At 31.9% G+C, this 11,985-nt stretch overlaps 1 protein-coding gene and 1 long non-coding RNA gene across 2 annotated transcripts in view; both read right to left on the bottom strand.

Moving 5' to 3' along the window:
* The window catches only part of LOC106463008 (THO complex subunit 2-like), a 160,632-nt gene that overhangs the window by 30,845 nt on the left and 117,802 nt on the right, over window positions 1–11,985 (bottom strand). Inside the window, exons 10-11 of the mRNA XM_013922975.2 lie at window positions 7,652–7,828; window positions 3,511–3,568 (exon numbers count right to left, since the gene is read on the bottom strand). Of these exons, the coding sequence (XP_013778429.1) occupies window positions 3,511–3,568; window positions 7,652–7,828 (235 nt within the window). The remainder of the gene's footprint in view (window positions 1–3,510; window positions 3,569–7,651; window positions 7,829–11,985) is intronic.
* Window positions 1,679–2,347, bottom strand: LOC111086657. The gene is made up of 3 exons (XR_002611393.1): window positions 2,224–2,347; window positions 1,918–1,923; window positions 1,679–1,689 (listed from the first exon to the last, which is right to left on the bottom strand). It is a non-coding gene; the product is annotated as an uncharacterized LOC111086657 (long non-coding RNA).

The raw sequence follows: 11,985 nt of genomic DNA, 5'->3' as shown, positions 1-11,985 counted from the left end.
GTAACTTTGAATCAGCTGTGTTCCATGAATGCTGCAAGTTGTTTGGCAAACAAAAGACCAGAACAATGCCACTTCACCCACAGTCTGATGGGATTGTAGAAAAGTACAAATGGACATTGGGACAGGAATTGGCAAAGTTTTGCAATTGCCACCAAGATGACTGGGATGTCTTACTCCCACCAATGTTGATAGCCTATAGAACAGCAGAGCAGGAAGCCACTAGATACACTCCAGCAAAGTTGATGTTTGGTCGGGAACTTCGGTTGCAGTGGATCTGATAACAGGACACCCACCTTACGAAGATTTGCCTGAAAAATGTGTCAGAATTCGTGAAAGTGTTATCTGAAAGGATGGATGATATTCATCATCGAGTGCATTCAAAATTGAAAACATCTGCTGATTCCATGGACCTATGTTATGATAAGAGATCTACTGAAGTCAGCTTTATACCAGCATACAAGGTGTGGTTGTATAATCCCAGGAAGACCAAAGGGAAGTCTCCTAAGTTGTAATCTCCATGGGAAGGCCCATATGACATAGTGGATCGTCTCTCAGGCGAAACTTTCCGAATAAAATGTGGTCGGTGAGGTAAGCCAAAGGTGGTGCATGCCAACAGGCTTTGGCATTATCACAGTCCTGGACATTTCAGTTGAAACGAAGTAAACAATGGAACAAATGATGCTGCTGAAGATGTGTTGAAGAAGAAACGCTACCCGGTTTTGGGAAGGGAAACAGTGAAGCCCTTGATGAAGTTACTACCATTGATGGGACTATTACCAATAATAGGACCATTTCCTGATGAAGCAGATGAACCCCACGTGAAGCAGAAGCCAACGAGACGGAGACCAGTAGGGAAGAAGATACGTCCCAAATAATTAAGAGACTTTCTTGAATTTTAATTTTGTGTTTGTAAATTCTGTACATTTAATTAAGTTATTTTTAATTTTCTATTGGTTTAATGTAAGTGGCTATTGTTCAGGATGAAAAATACTAAGGAAGGGGTAGTGTTACGACAGCGGAAGTCATGTGACACTATTAACACGTCACGAGATTCTAGAAGGATCATGTCTGTTCGTGGCAACTCCACGCGCCCTCTATTCTTGTAGATAAGTGCACCAGACAATGAATCAGGACTGGAATAGCAGACAAAGAGATTGAAGATATAGACAGATAATCGAGTCAAGCCGTAAGTAAAGTGTGTAAGTCATTGTAAATTATAGCGTGCATTTAAGTTAAAGTGACTGTGGAAATTAAGTGTATTGCATAGTTGTATTGAGCAAGAATAAACCAGTTTTAATTAAGAAAGGACTTGTATTGTTTCTGAAAGAATTTTTATGGGAAATTAACAAACGAACACAGACGTAACACAGAATACACCTGTTTCTTCTTAATTTTATCATTTTATTGCCCTTTAAACAGTGTAACTAATAATCATGCCACATACTTTGTAAATCACTCAGTGAATGTGCAGCTCATGTCACCTTATAGAATGATGTAATTCACCAGTTGTGAAGAATTATTATTTTTCATTACCTTACCTAATCTAACTTTAAATCTAAGTTCTAATTTTAGATTTTAATTCCTTTTATAACAGTAAATAAAGAATATACATAAAAAACAAGAAATATAGAACTTACCTTTGCCTTGTTTTTTTTTTTTGCTGTCAGTTGCCAATGAAATTTAAGCCTACTTTTCTTTATATATTAATGGAATTAGTGCACTAAATAATTTTTATTTATTTAAATAATGCAACTAAGAACACAAAAAATACCATGCACAAAGCAAATAATGTCCTATAACTATCATAATTTAACTGGCTTTCTTACTATGGCAAATAAACCTTAAAATAATTATTTACATTTTTCAATCTGAAATCAGTAAGTGAAACTTTGAAGTTGAAGACAAAATAGAATATACTCTATACTGAAAACAATGTAACAAAATGTGTCATTTAAGAGATTGTGAACTAATTACTTGTTGGCAATTTGCGAGTTATGTAATAAGTGAGAGTGGCAAGTGGGTCTGGTTTTCTAATTTATGACTCCGTAAACAAATAAAATTGAAGGTTATAAGAGTTGGACATTGCATCAGTAATATCTATATTTCAAGTAATAAAAATCTAATTTGCAAAAATTAAGTATAATGTAGGGATGGCAGAAACAACATAGGGATGAATACACAAAACCATACAAAAGTTGACGACTCTACACGTTTCGACGTTACTCCTCAGGATGACGTTGTAATGTCAAAACATGCAGAGTCGTCAACTTTTTGAAGGCCATAGATAGGCCTAAATAAAATGTTTTTAATTGTGTACCAGTTTAATGTTGAATATTATTTATGATTTTAAATTAAGGGGATATTTACAGAACCCATGCCAAACAACTTCGTCCCAACTCATTGTATGTGTGTACAATCAACTCCACCACATACTATGGTTATGTTGATTAATACAAAGAACATCATACAGATCACAAGCCATTCTCACTGGGAATTTGATGAAAGGTAGACTGCTATATAATGTATAGTTTTGATAATTAAGAAACTGGTGTTTTTAAACTCAGACATCAGTAGCATGTACAGAGATCTGTCAGGTGCATATATATTTGATCTTCTTGATACCTTCAATATTAATTTAGATTATTAATTTATTTAGTTATATTCACTGAAATTGTTTTGGGAAATATCATACTTGTGCAATGAAGTCACACATAGTTGTTATGTAAGAACATTTTGTGATGCCATCTAGCGACCAGAAATGAAGCTAATATTTATGAAACACGGAACTAATATATGCTTATAAACTGAACTCATTGCTATGTAGTAGTTTTCCTTTTTATTATTTCCCCAGAACAATATGTGTGGTAGAAGAACAGAATAATATTACCGTTATAAAAGTTGTAAAACACTCGATAATGGCACTTAAGTGCTCGAATAAGGCTATAATTCAACTTTAGCAATTATTTGTAGGCATCATAAAGTAATAAATTGAATGTGTTGGCCATTTTTACATACTTACTACATACTAAGTACTACCATGCTTAGTGATAATGAGTAAGCTAAATTAAATTTCATACATGAGAGTGGGATAGTAAATAAATTAGTGAAGGGAGATTGAGGATTGTTTAAAATATTTCCTTGTAAAATTTAAAACTTGTATAATATTAAAATCTGATTTATTAACTACATTTTGATGTCATGTTTATTCCCATACATTCATAATAGTTTAATTAAATTTTTAACGTAACTCTCTAAAATATTGTGATGTGCACTCTGACCTAACCATAGTAAGAGGGTTGAATTTACCACATACATAAAAACTGGTAAAACTACACCTGTGGTTAAAGATGCAAACAAACTTTACTTTTCAAGTGCAGATTCTTAGATCACTTTAATGGCTAGACTGTGTACTAGAGATTACTAATACTCAATTATGTTTTATGTAATAAATTTAAGCTGATTGTAATTTATCACATTAAAGGGACTAAATACACTGCATTAAAAAATTACCAGAGTCATCTTCCTTTCGACGTTTTACTTCAGCTCCCTGATCTTCTGTTTGTTCATGCTGGTTAAGATAAAAAAAAAAAGTAAAGACTAAATCATTAAAATCTGTAGATGCTGACTATATTAAGTAGCAGAGTAAAACTTTCACGTGTAAAATTAATGGAATGAAAAAAAAAAAGACTTCCTCCAAAAACATTGATTCCTTTGGGTAAGGAAAACCCCTAAAGGATTTATCTATTGGTAACAACCAATAACAGCAAGAAACAAGAAGATGCAAACTATATTGTACAGCATAACCAAGTCTACACACAGAAAGTTTATTAGCTCAAAACTCTGAACCAAAAACCAGATTTCTGACCAAAGACATTCCCGAGGTGTTAAATAAGAGGAAGGATCTGCATTAAGTTAATTCTTATCATCACCAGATTTTACTAAGTAAATAAAAACACAGTAAAATTTGTTTTTTTTGGTGATTAATCATGTAATTTAGCACAAGTATGCTTGAAAATGATACTGTTTTTAATCCAGTATTGTTGCCCAGTTTTTCTCTTCTTTTTGTTTGTTTTGGGGAGAATGAAGTACTTACAAGACTGCCCTTGTATTAAAGCCAACATTATGAATAACACTGTGAATAAACAGGAAAAAAAAAAACATCAATATTGACACTTAAATAATCATAATTCCCTTTTCATTTAACTAAAAGATCGATCAATTTCTATCTTTTACCATTTAGGCAAGTTTCATTAAGTTTACACAAGCACCAATGAATTATTTTGTCGATCCTCTATTGACAGCCTACTTGTTGATGGAGATTTTACTTACGGTAGTAGAAAAAAAAACATTTAATTTTGATAACAAAAATTAAAAATTACAAATATGACAAACCAAAGGTTAGAGAAAAAAAGTTAGTATTATAACTACACAATAATCTTAGAACAATAGTAAAACACTAATAATAATCTATACATTGTTAGATGCATGGTATGGCAGACTCCAGCAATAGAACATTACAAGCAGTTTTATAATTTAAAGAATATTCTAATATCAGTCAGTTGTATGTACTAACCCTGATGAAGCAGCGAAACATTGGTTCAAATAAAAAGTTATTTTATAATTATCTGGAGTTTAAAGATTTTCTCTAATCTTTTTAACAAAATGTGTAGATCCCTTCAAGGTGCACTACAAATTTTGAAAGATGATAAACGAAACACTGTCAAAAAGTAGGCCTCCTTTGTTACTTCAAAGGCAAATTTGGAATAAGCAGGGAGTTTTATAAGTGTGAAAGCAAGTGAAGTGACCATTAGTGACATCATGTGTATTTATAACTGCTTACCATGATAACATGGAAGTGTGTAAGTTGGCTTTCAATAAGAATGATACAGATGTAGTTGATTTTCAGTGCATGAAAAAGACTATGGTTGATAAAGAAGTGTGAAAAACATAAAATTAATAAGTGAAAAGAAATAGATATATGGTTTATGAAAGAAGTTTCAAATGGAATATACGGACACTAGTACAAGATAATAAAAAAGCATGAATTAGGATTGTAAATACATTGTTAATTATAACAAAAAGAGCACGATGTATTGGATTAATCAAAAAATACATTTTCAACTTATATTAGAAAAAATTGTTTAAAAAGAAAAGCCAGAATAAAATGGTTTTTCAAATGTATAAAAAGCATCATGTATGGTTAATTTTAGAGGCAGAATAATTTTATACGGATGGTTCATTACATTATATCAAAATGATTTGTAATATGTAAGTCCAATGAGAACCACAACAGATGCGTAAAGCTACAGTGGAACTACATTTTAATATTGCTCGGTCTTTCATTGGTAGTGTGATGCCAGGCAATATACATGTTATTTCCAACATAAAATATTCATAAACTCATAGAGATGTGTTCTGATTAGGAACTTTGAATTTCCAAGAATATTAAGTAGTTTGGATCAGAAGGGACCTGCATGAAGTCATACCTCAGCCGTGATAAGCTAAGTGTGGCATCTTGTAACAGATAAAAATTCATAAACACCAAAGACAACAGTACATACCATAATGAAGAAGGATTTCTGTGTATAAAGGGAACATAAGTCATGTATACACAAATTGCTTCCATGACATATTTGTTCAACCATCAAATATTTCATGCAGATAGAGAATGAAATAGGTATTCATGTTATTCCATACAAAGATATACCAGTCAAATTGCCAGATGCAATGCTTATAGATTTCAGCATGATCAGACTGTTGAAAAGGGTGCTGTGAAGCTGTTGGCCTTTTACACTTAATGGGTTATGGAAACTGCAGAAAATAGTGATGTACTTTTGACAGCCTTACAACAGTCTTTTGTAATGGAAACTGTGCTGCAAGACTACTGTCAAGATACATGGTCATCAGACAGAGAATGATCAAATGTAATGACATAGTGAAGCTGCAAAATCAATCTTAATATAACATATTCAACCTCTGTATATTTAAAAGTGAGTGTTCCAAAGTTGTCATTTTAGTAGTATGGCTCTTTAGGTGGGAAAAAACATTACTGGCAATATATGAAGACTCAGACACATATCTGTCTTTGATTCATTTTGAAACCTTAATACATACTATTTAATCAAAACTATTTTATTTGTATACCCTCCCCTCCACCAGCTAATAAAGATTGCATCTAAAACTAAATCTGTGTGAGAATCTTATTTTGCATCGTTATGAAAGGTTCATGAGACTCAGGAGCTGTCAAAAAGAGCAACCTGATGTCAAAATAAACAAAAAATGTCATGAACCTTCAAAGGGGAATGATTAGTATCTCACTAGTGGAGAAAGTTCCAGAGATACTGTAGCTTACCTAGTAATACTTAAATCCACTGGAGGTAAGGTGCTGATAAAATGGAAGACTACTAAATGTGCTTGAATACCGAAATAAGTCACTTTTTTGGTTCAAACAAATTGTATAATTTATTACAAAACAAAATTGTACATTTGGCATTAAAAGATTATCATTCACAATTTCCATTGTTTTAGCAGACCTGCACATATACTGTATACAAAATGCTGTTGGACTTCATGGAAAAGCTAAAAACCTTTTGGTCAACAGTTTTTTAGAGAACAAAAATGTACAACTACTTTTCAAACAGACCAGCTTACTCCTCATCTCTTTCAGATATCCAGTTCCTTGATTTGGAACTTTATTCTTTAAAAATCATACATAATCTAATTTTCATGTAAGTTGTCAGAATTTACTAGGTTTTGGAAATCTTATTCTCTACATGTCATATTAGAAACCCTTCTATAATTCTAGAACTTTAAATGCACAGTTAGTTGTAAAACAAAGCACAGTTCAAATAATACTGTTTGTATTTTTATGATGTTGTGACATGTTCTATCATTGGAATGGTTCTTTTGGATTATCTAATAAACATAATGTGAATTCAAGTTCTTGAAACAATAATAAATAAGTTTATTTCTTCCTTAATGTTCCCTATAGGCTATTTCCATTTGTAATTGTAGGCCTAATTGCAAAAACAATATTTCAACAATAATTCTGAGACTATGGTAAGTATGCCTAACTCACAAATAAACTTACAAAATATACTTGCTAATAGACATGATAAATCTCACTTTTAATTATGATCTGTGAACAACTTTTCTGGCAGGGAACTCAAAGACTTATTGAATACTTCATTAAATTATCATTAGTTTTACTAATTGTTTACTCGTATTTATATACAATGTATCCTCATCTCTAGATATTAGACAAAGGTTCTCGATTAGTACATCAACTTGGTTAGTAGCTTCCTCTAGAAAACAACTAGATTATAACATCAAAAATATAGCTTACAACAATGACTTAGAAGCATCTAAATTTACACCGTTTCTCAAAGTAGATTTCAACTTCCTATTGATGTTATTTTGTTTTGTAATAAAATGTAGTTGGTTTCATCAAACATTCTTTTTTTCTCTGATCATCATTTGTTTTGCAGATCATTTTTTATCTTGAAATGCTCAATAAAGAAAATATCTTAAATATTATTTCTTCTTACTAGAAGTTACTAAACAAAATACTAATTAACCTATTCAAAACTGAATTATGATTTCAAATATTCTAAGGTTAAGTATGTAACAAAAATACAGTTATTTCACTTACTCGTTTTCTATGCCCTTTTTTGTCCTTGCTTTTTGAGTAGGGGTTTTCCGGTTGCCAATCTTCCTGATATTGTGATTTTTCCCCTCCAGATCTTTCCCTGCTACTACTACGGTCTTTCTCACACATATCTGTATCTGATTCACCCTGGTCTCGTAATCTATCATCCAGTTTTGGACTCTACAAGAACAACATATTACAGTATCTACTGATATAAAATGGCCCTTACAGTCAAGTGTACTTTATCAGTCTCTAAAGAATCACATCATAAGTTTAAATACAATACTGTTTCCTATACAATTAATATCTCTCTCTTACACAGAAACAATACATCTGATCCTGTAAGCTGAATCCTACAAAATAAACATGTAAGAACATGCTTTAATGTCCACTTATGTAACATGTATTCCACAGAAACATTTCATGGCATCTCATCTGTTTCTGTGAGGTAGAATATACTTATTTCATATGTACTTTGCAGCAAAAAAACCTGAAAAAAACCTTACAGAAACAATCAAAATAACTCATATGTTATAATGATTATATATGTCAGAAAAAAAAAAGAGACTATTCTTTGAAAGCATTTGAACTTTTGGATCAATTTTGTATATTTATAACTGCTTTGTAGTGGCTTCAATAATACCATGATCACAGTGTCTAACATTCATCACCTTATAAAAAAACTTACGTCAAAATACCTACTCACATAAAGTGTGTCTTACAGAAAGAACCTGATGACAAACATCTTAGAGTATACATATAAATCAAGGGTTGAGCTCTTAAAATCAGAGAATTTCAAAGAGGATAAACTATGCATATGAAATACGCCTTTATGTTTTTAAAAGTATGTTTACAAAGATCCCTATCCTGTTATATCAATACCTACACAATACAATGTAAAAAATATATTTTAACCATTGTAAAAATGCACAGATTTTGTCAAAATTCAAACACATTAAAATCTTAAGAATACAGTCAATATCTCTACACTAGAGGCCAACCTTTATATTTCTTGCTTTTAGTTAATTTTTAAATAAAAATAGATTCTTTAATCTTTCAGTCTAGAAAACTAAGACATTTAGAAAATATCTTGACGTATGATGTTACCTACTTGTGGTATCTTATGTTCTTTACTACAATGCTCAGCAATAGCACCGTTGGTACTATGGTTTTATATGCCATGTACGTTCAAATTTATTATGTACAGGTCAGCATGTTTCTCCTATATACACACAAGGGCACCTGCCACAGGTCATTTTATAAACAATATTCTTACAATGTTGCTGATCACGTAGTTTTGTAAGCTATACATATATTTTTTACACATTGTTTCTTTTTTAAATACTAAGCTTATTATTAAGGATTTAAGGGAGATGCTAGGATTTTGTAGTATTTTAGTCTGCAAGTCTGATGTTCTTACTATTTTCATCAGTTTTGTGGTGATATTATCATTTATATATGGTATCACCTAAGTAACTTGAGCTTTAAATTTTTGTTCCTTATTACCATGGTTCAGGAGCACTTATCTGTGTTTTTTCCTATCAAAATCATTATCATGTTTTGTACATAATCACGTAAGTAAACATTTTCTTAAAAAGTTTTATCTAACCTCCTTCCATAATTCTTTACTACAAGCTTTATCAATCTTATGGTGATAATTAATACTTATACTTCTTTTTACAGCAGGGAGATGAGGTGAGTGAAAATGCAAACAAAGGGCTTTAGTAGTTGGCTAAAAATATCAGTAATGATTTTCCCACCCTTGACATGAATGATAGTATTTTAAAATGGTACATTTCTACCTGGTATGGCATAAATAAGTGTAAATGTTTTGAATGGGTGGACTCTATTCATAGAAACTAATAAGTGACACTAAATGAGTGTTCCACACACTTTAAATTTATTACCTATGAATCTGTACCAGATTGATGGGCTAATATTCCCTCCTGTTTTCCCAAAAATGAATGCTTTCAGTTCAAGTATATGCATAAATATTATAAGCCAGGACTATTAATTCTCAATTTACCCATAGCATTTTCTTTAATTTGTTTATAAAATCCCCCATTAAATCTTACATACCCATTATCCAATACAAACCTCAGAGCTCATACTAAACAATTAGCTGAAATATTTTGAAGTTGTAAGTGATCTATATTTTCTCTTATCATGGTCATAATACAATCTACACATTCTCCAACTGCAACACTGGAATACAACTGAACTGCATTCATCATAAACAGAATAGAATTACCATTAAAGAGGTGCAAAGCATTATGTAACTGTTCATATGTGCTGATATGTCCAGTAATAGTTACAGTAGTCTATCCAAAACCAATGATATACTGTAACAGTGTAATACTTAGCTAATAAAGATACATTCTGGAAAAATGGTCATAACGTTATTTATATTAAACAAACCATACATTAGTGTATAATTACCTGAAATGTCCCTTAGAGAAATAATGACAAGGAACAACATAATATCTAGCTATGAGAAATGTTCTCTAGAAATAATATGTATTGCATGTTCATGTAAGGTGTCCACACCAAGAGAAACAAGACATACAGTAAAATCTAAAGAAATAACCTGAAAACAAAATTTAATACAAAAAATTCTCATGAGGTGTCCCTTATAGTAACAACCTGAGGGAAAAATACATTGTAAAATCTACCTATATGGTGTCTTTACCAGAAACAACCCGAATAAACTATACATAATATAGCTGTTTACAACACACATATTTATGACAGCTACTGAACATAATTTTTTGAGTGTTTAATAGCAGCCACTAAAGGACACGATTGAGAAGGTAGTGTTTAAAAATGTAATAAGCCTAATACTAATGTCTTATGACAAATATAATTGTAACAATTTCTTGCCAGCTTGTAAAAGGCATACACACCAAAATTATTGTTGTTGATTTATATAAATAGTGTTCTGACCACTACTGTGTATATTATATACCAGCCAACCTGAAGATCTCTGGATTGAGTGAAATGCATTGTCAGCAATGGATATGACAAGTATGGTGTGGTTGGAACACTGTTATTATACACTCTTTTAATTCTTGAAAATCACTAAGGGACTAGATTAAGAATGTAGTGTATAAAAATGAAATAGGCCTAATACTAATGTCTACTGATAAGTATAACTGTAATCATTCTTCACAAGCTTGTAAAAATCATACACACCACAACAACTGTAGTTGCTAAATATATGTTTTATTTTTATTCTCCACTTCTATGCTCCGAAGAGCTTTCTTTTATCCAAACATTATGGTATCAAGTCATATGATGAGTCTCCCTACGAAAAACAAACTTTGCAAAACAATGCATTATAATATTTTTGTACAATGTCCTTGCAGATAAAGCCTGATAAAAAAGATAATACTGTTACGACAGCAGAAGTCATGTGACGCTAGTAACACGTCATGAGCATCTAGAAAATTCATGTCCCTTCGTGAAGCCTCGAGTGTTTACTAGATGTGCGGTATTCTTGTATATAAGACCGCGAAGAAGTGACGGCAACAATGGAATTGAATTGCAGACAGAGATAGAGACGACAATTGAGTGAAGCTCGTCAATCGTTCGGTCGTTGTGAATTATAGCATTTGTTTCAGTTATAGCGTGACTGTGGAAATTAAGTGTATTGCAAAGTTGTATTGAGAAAGAATAAACTAGTTTTATTTAAGAAGGGACTTGCATCGCTAAAGTTTCTTCGGAAAGAATTTTTTACGGAAAATTAACAAACGATCAGAGGCGTAACAAATTGGTGTCAGAGAGTGGGACAAAAAAAAAGAAGATGGAAATGAGAAGCGGCAAATCAAACTACAGCTTAGCAGATTTGATGGCAGCAATACAAGAACAGCAAAAGAAACAAGAAGAACGAGAAAATAAACAAGAAGAGAGATTACAGCAGTTGTTGGAGGAAAAAGAAAATAAACAAGAAGAACGAGAAAATAAACAAGAAGAGAGATTACGGCAGTTGTTTCTTTTCTTTTTCATCCAACAAGAAGAACAATAAAAGAAACAAGAGAGACAACAGCAGTGGCAAGAAAACCTGCAACAGTGGCAGCTTGAACAGCAAAATAAATATGATAGATTACAGCAGTTGTTGGAGGAGAAAGAAAAGAAACAAGAAGAACGATAAAAGAAACAAGAAGAGAGATTACAGCAGTGGCAGCTCGAACAGCAAAATAAACAAGATGAAAGATTACAGCAGTAGCAACTACAGGAAAGTCAACAACAGTGGCAAAAAATACAAATGGAAAACATTAGTAAATTTACTGTATTTTACACAAGGAGGATACATTAACCATCGACTTAATCAGCCCCAG

The sequence above is a fragment of the Limulus polyphemus genome, unplaced genomic scaffold, assembly GCF_000517525.1.
Source record: "Limulus polyphemus unplaced genomic scaffold, Limulus_polyphemus-2.1.2 Scaffold1300, whole genome shotgun sequence".
Classification (NCBI taxonomy): Eukaryota; Metazoa; Arthropoda; class Merostomata; order Xiphosura; family Limulidae; genus Limulus; species Limulus polyphemus.
Note: the sequence above shows the minus strand (reverse complement) of the source record. Positions and strands in the feature narration are given on the sequence as shown.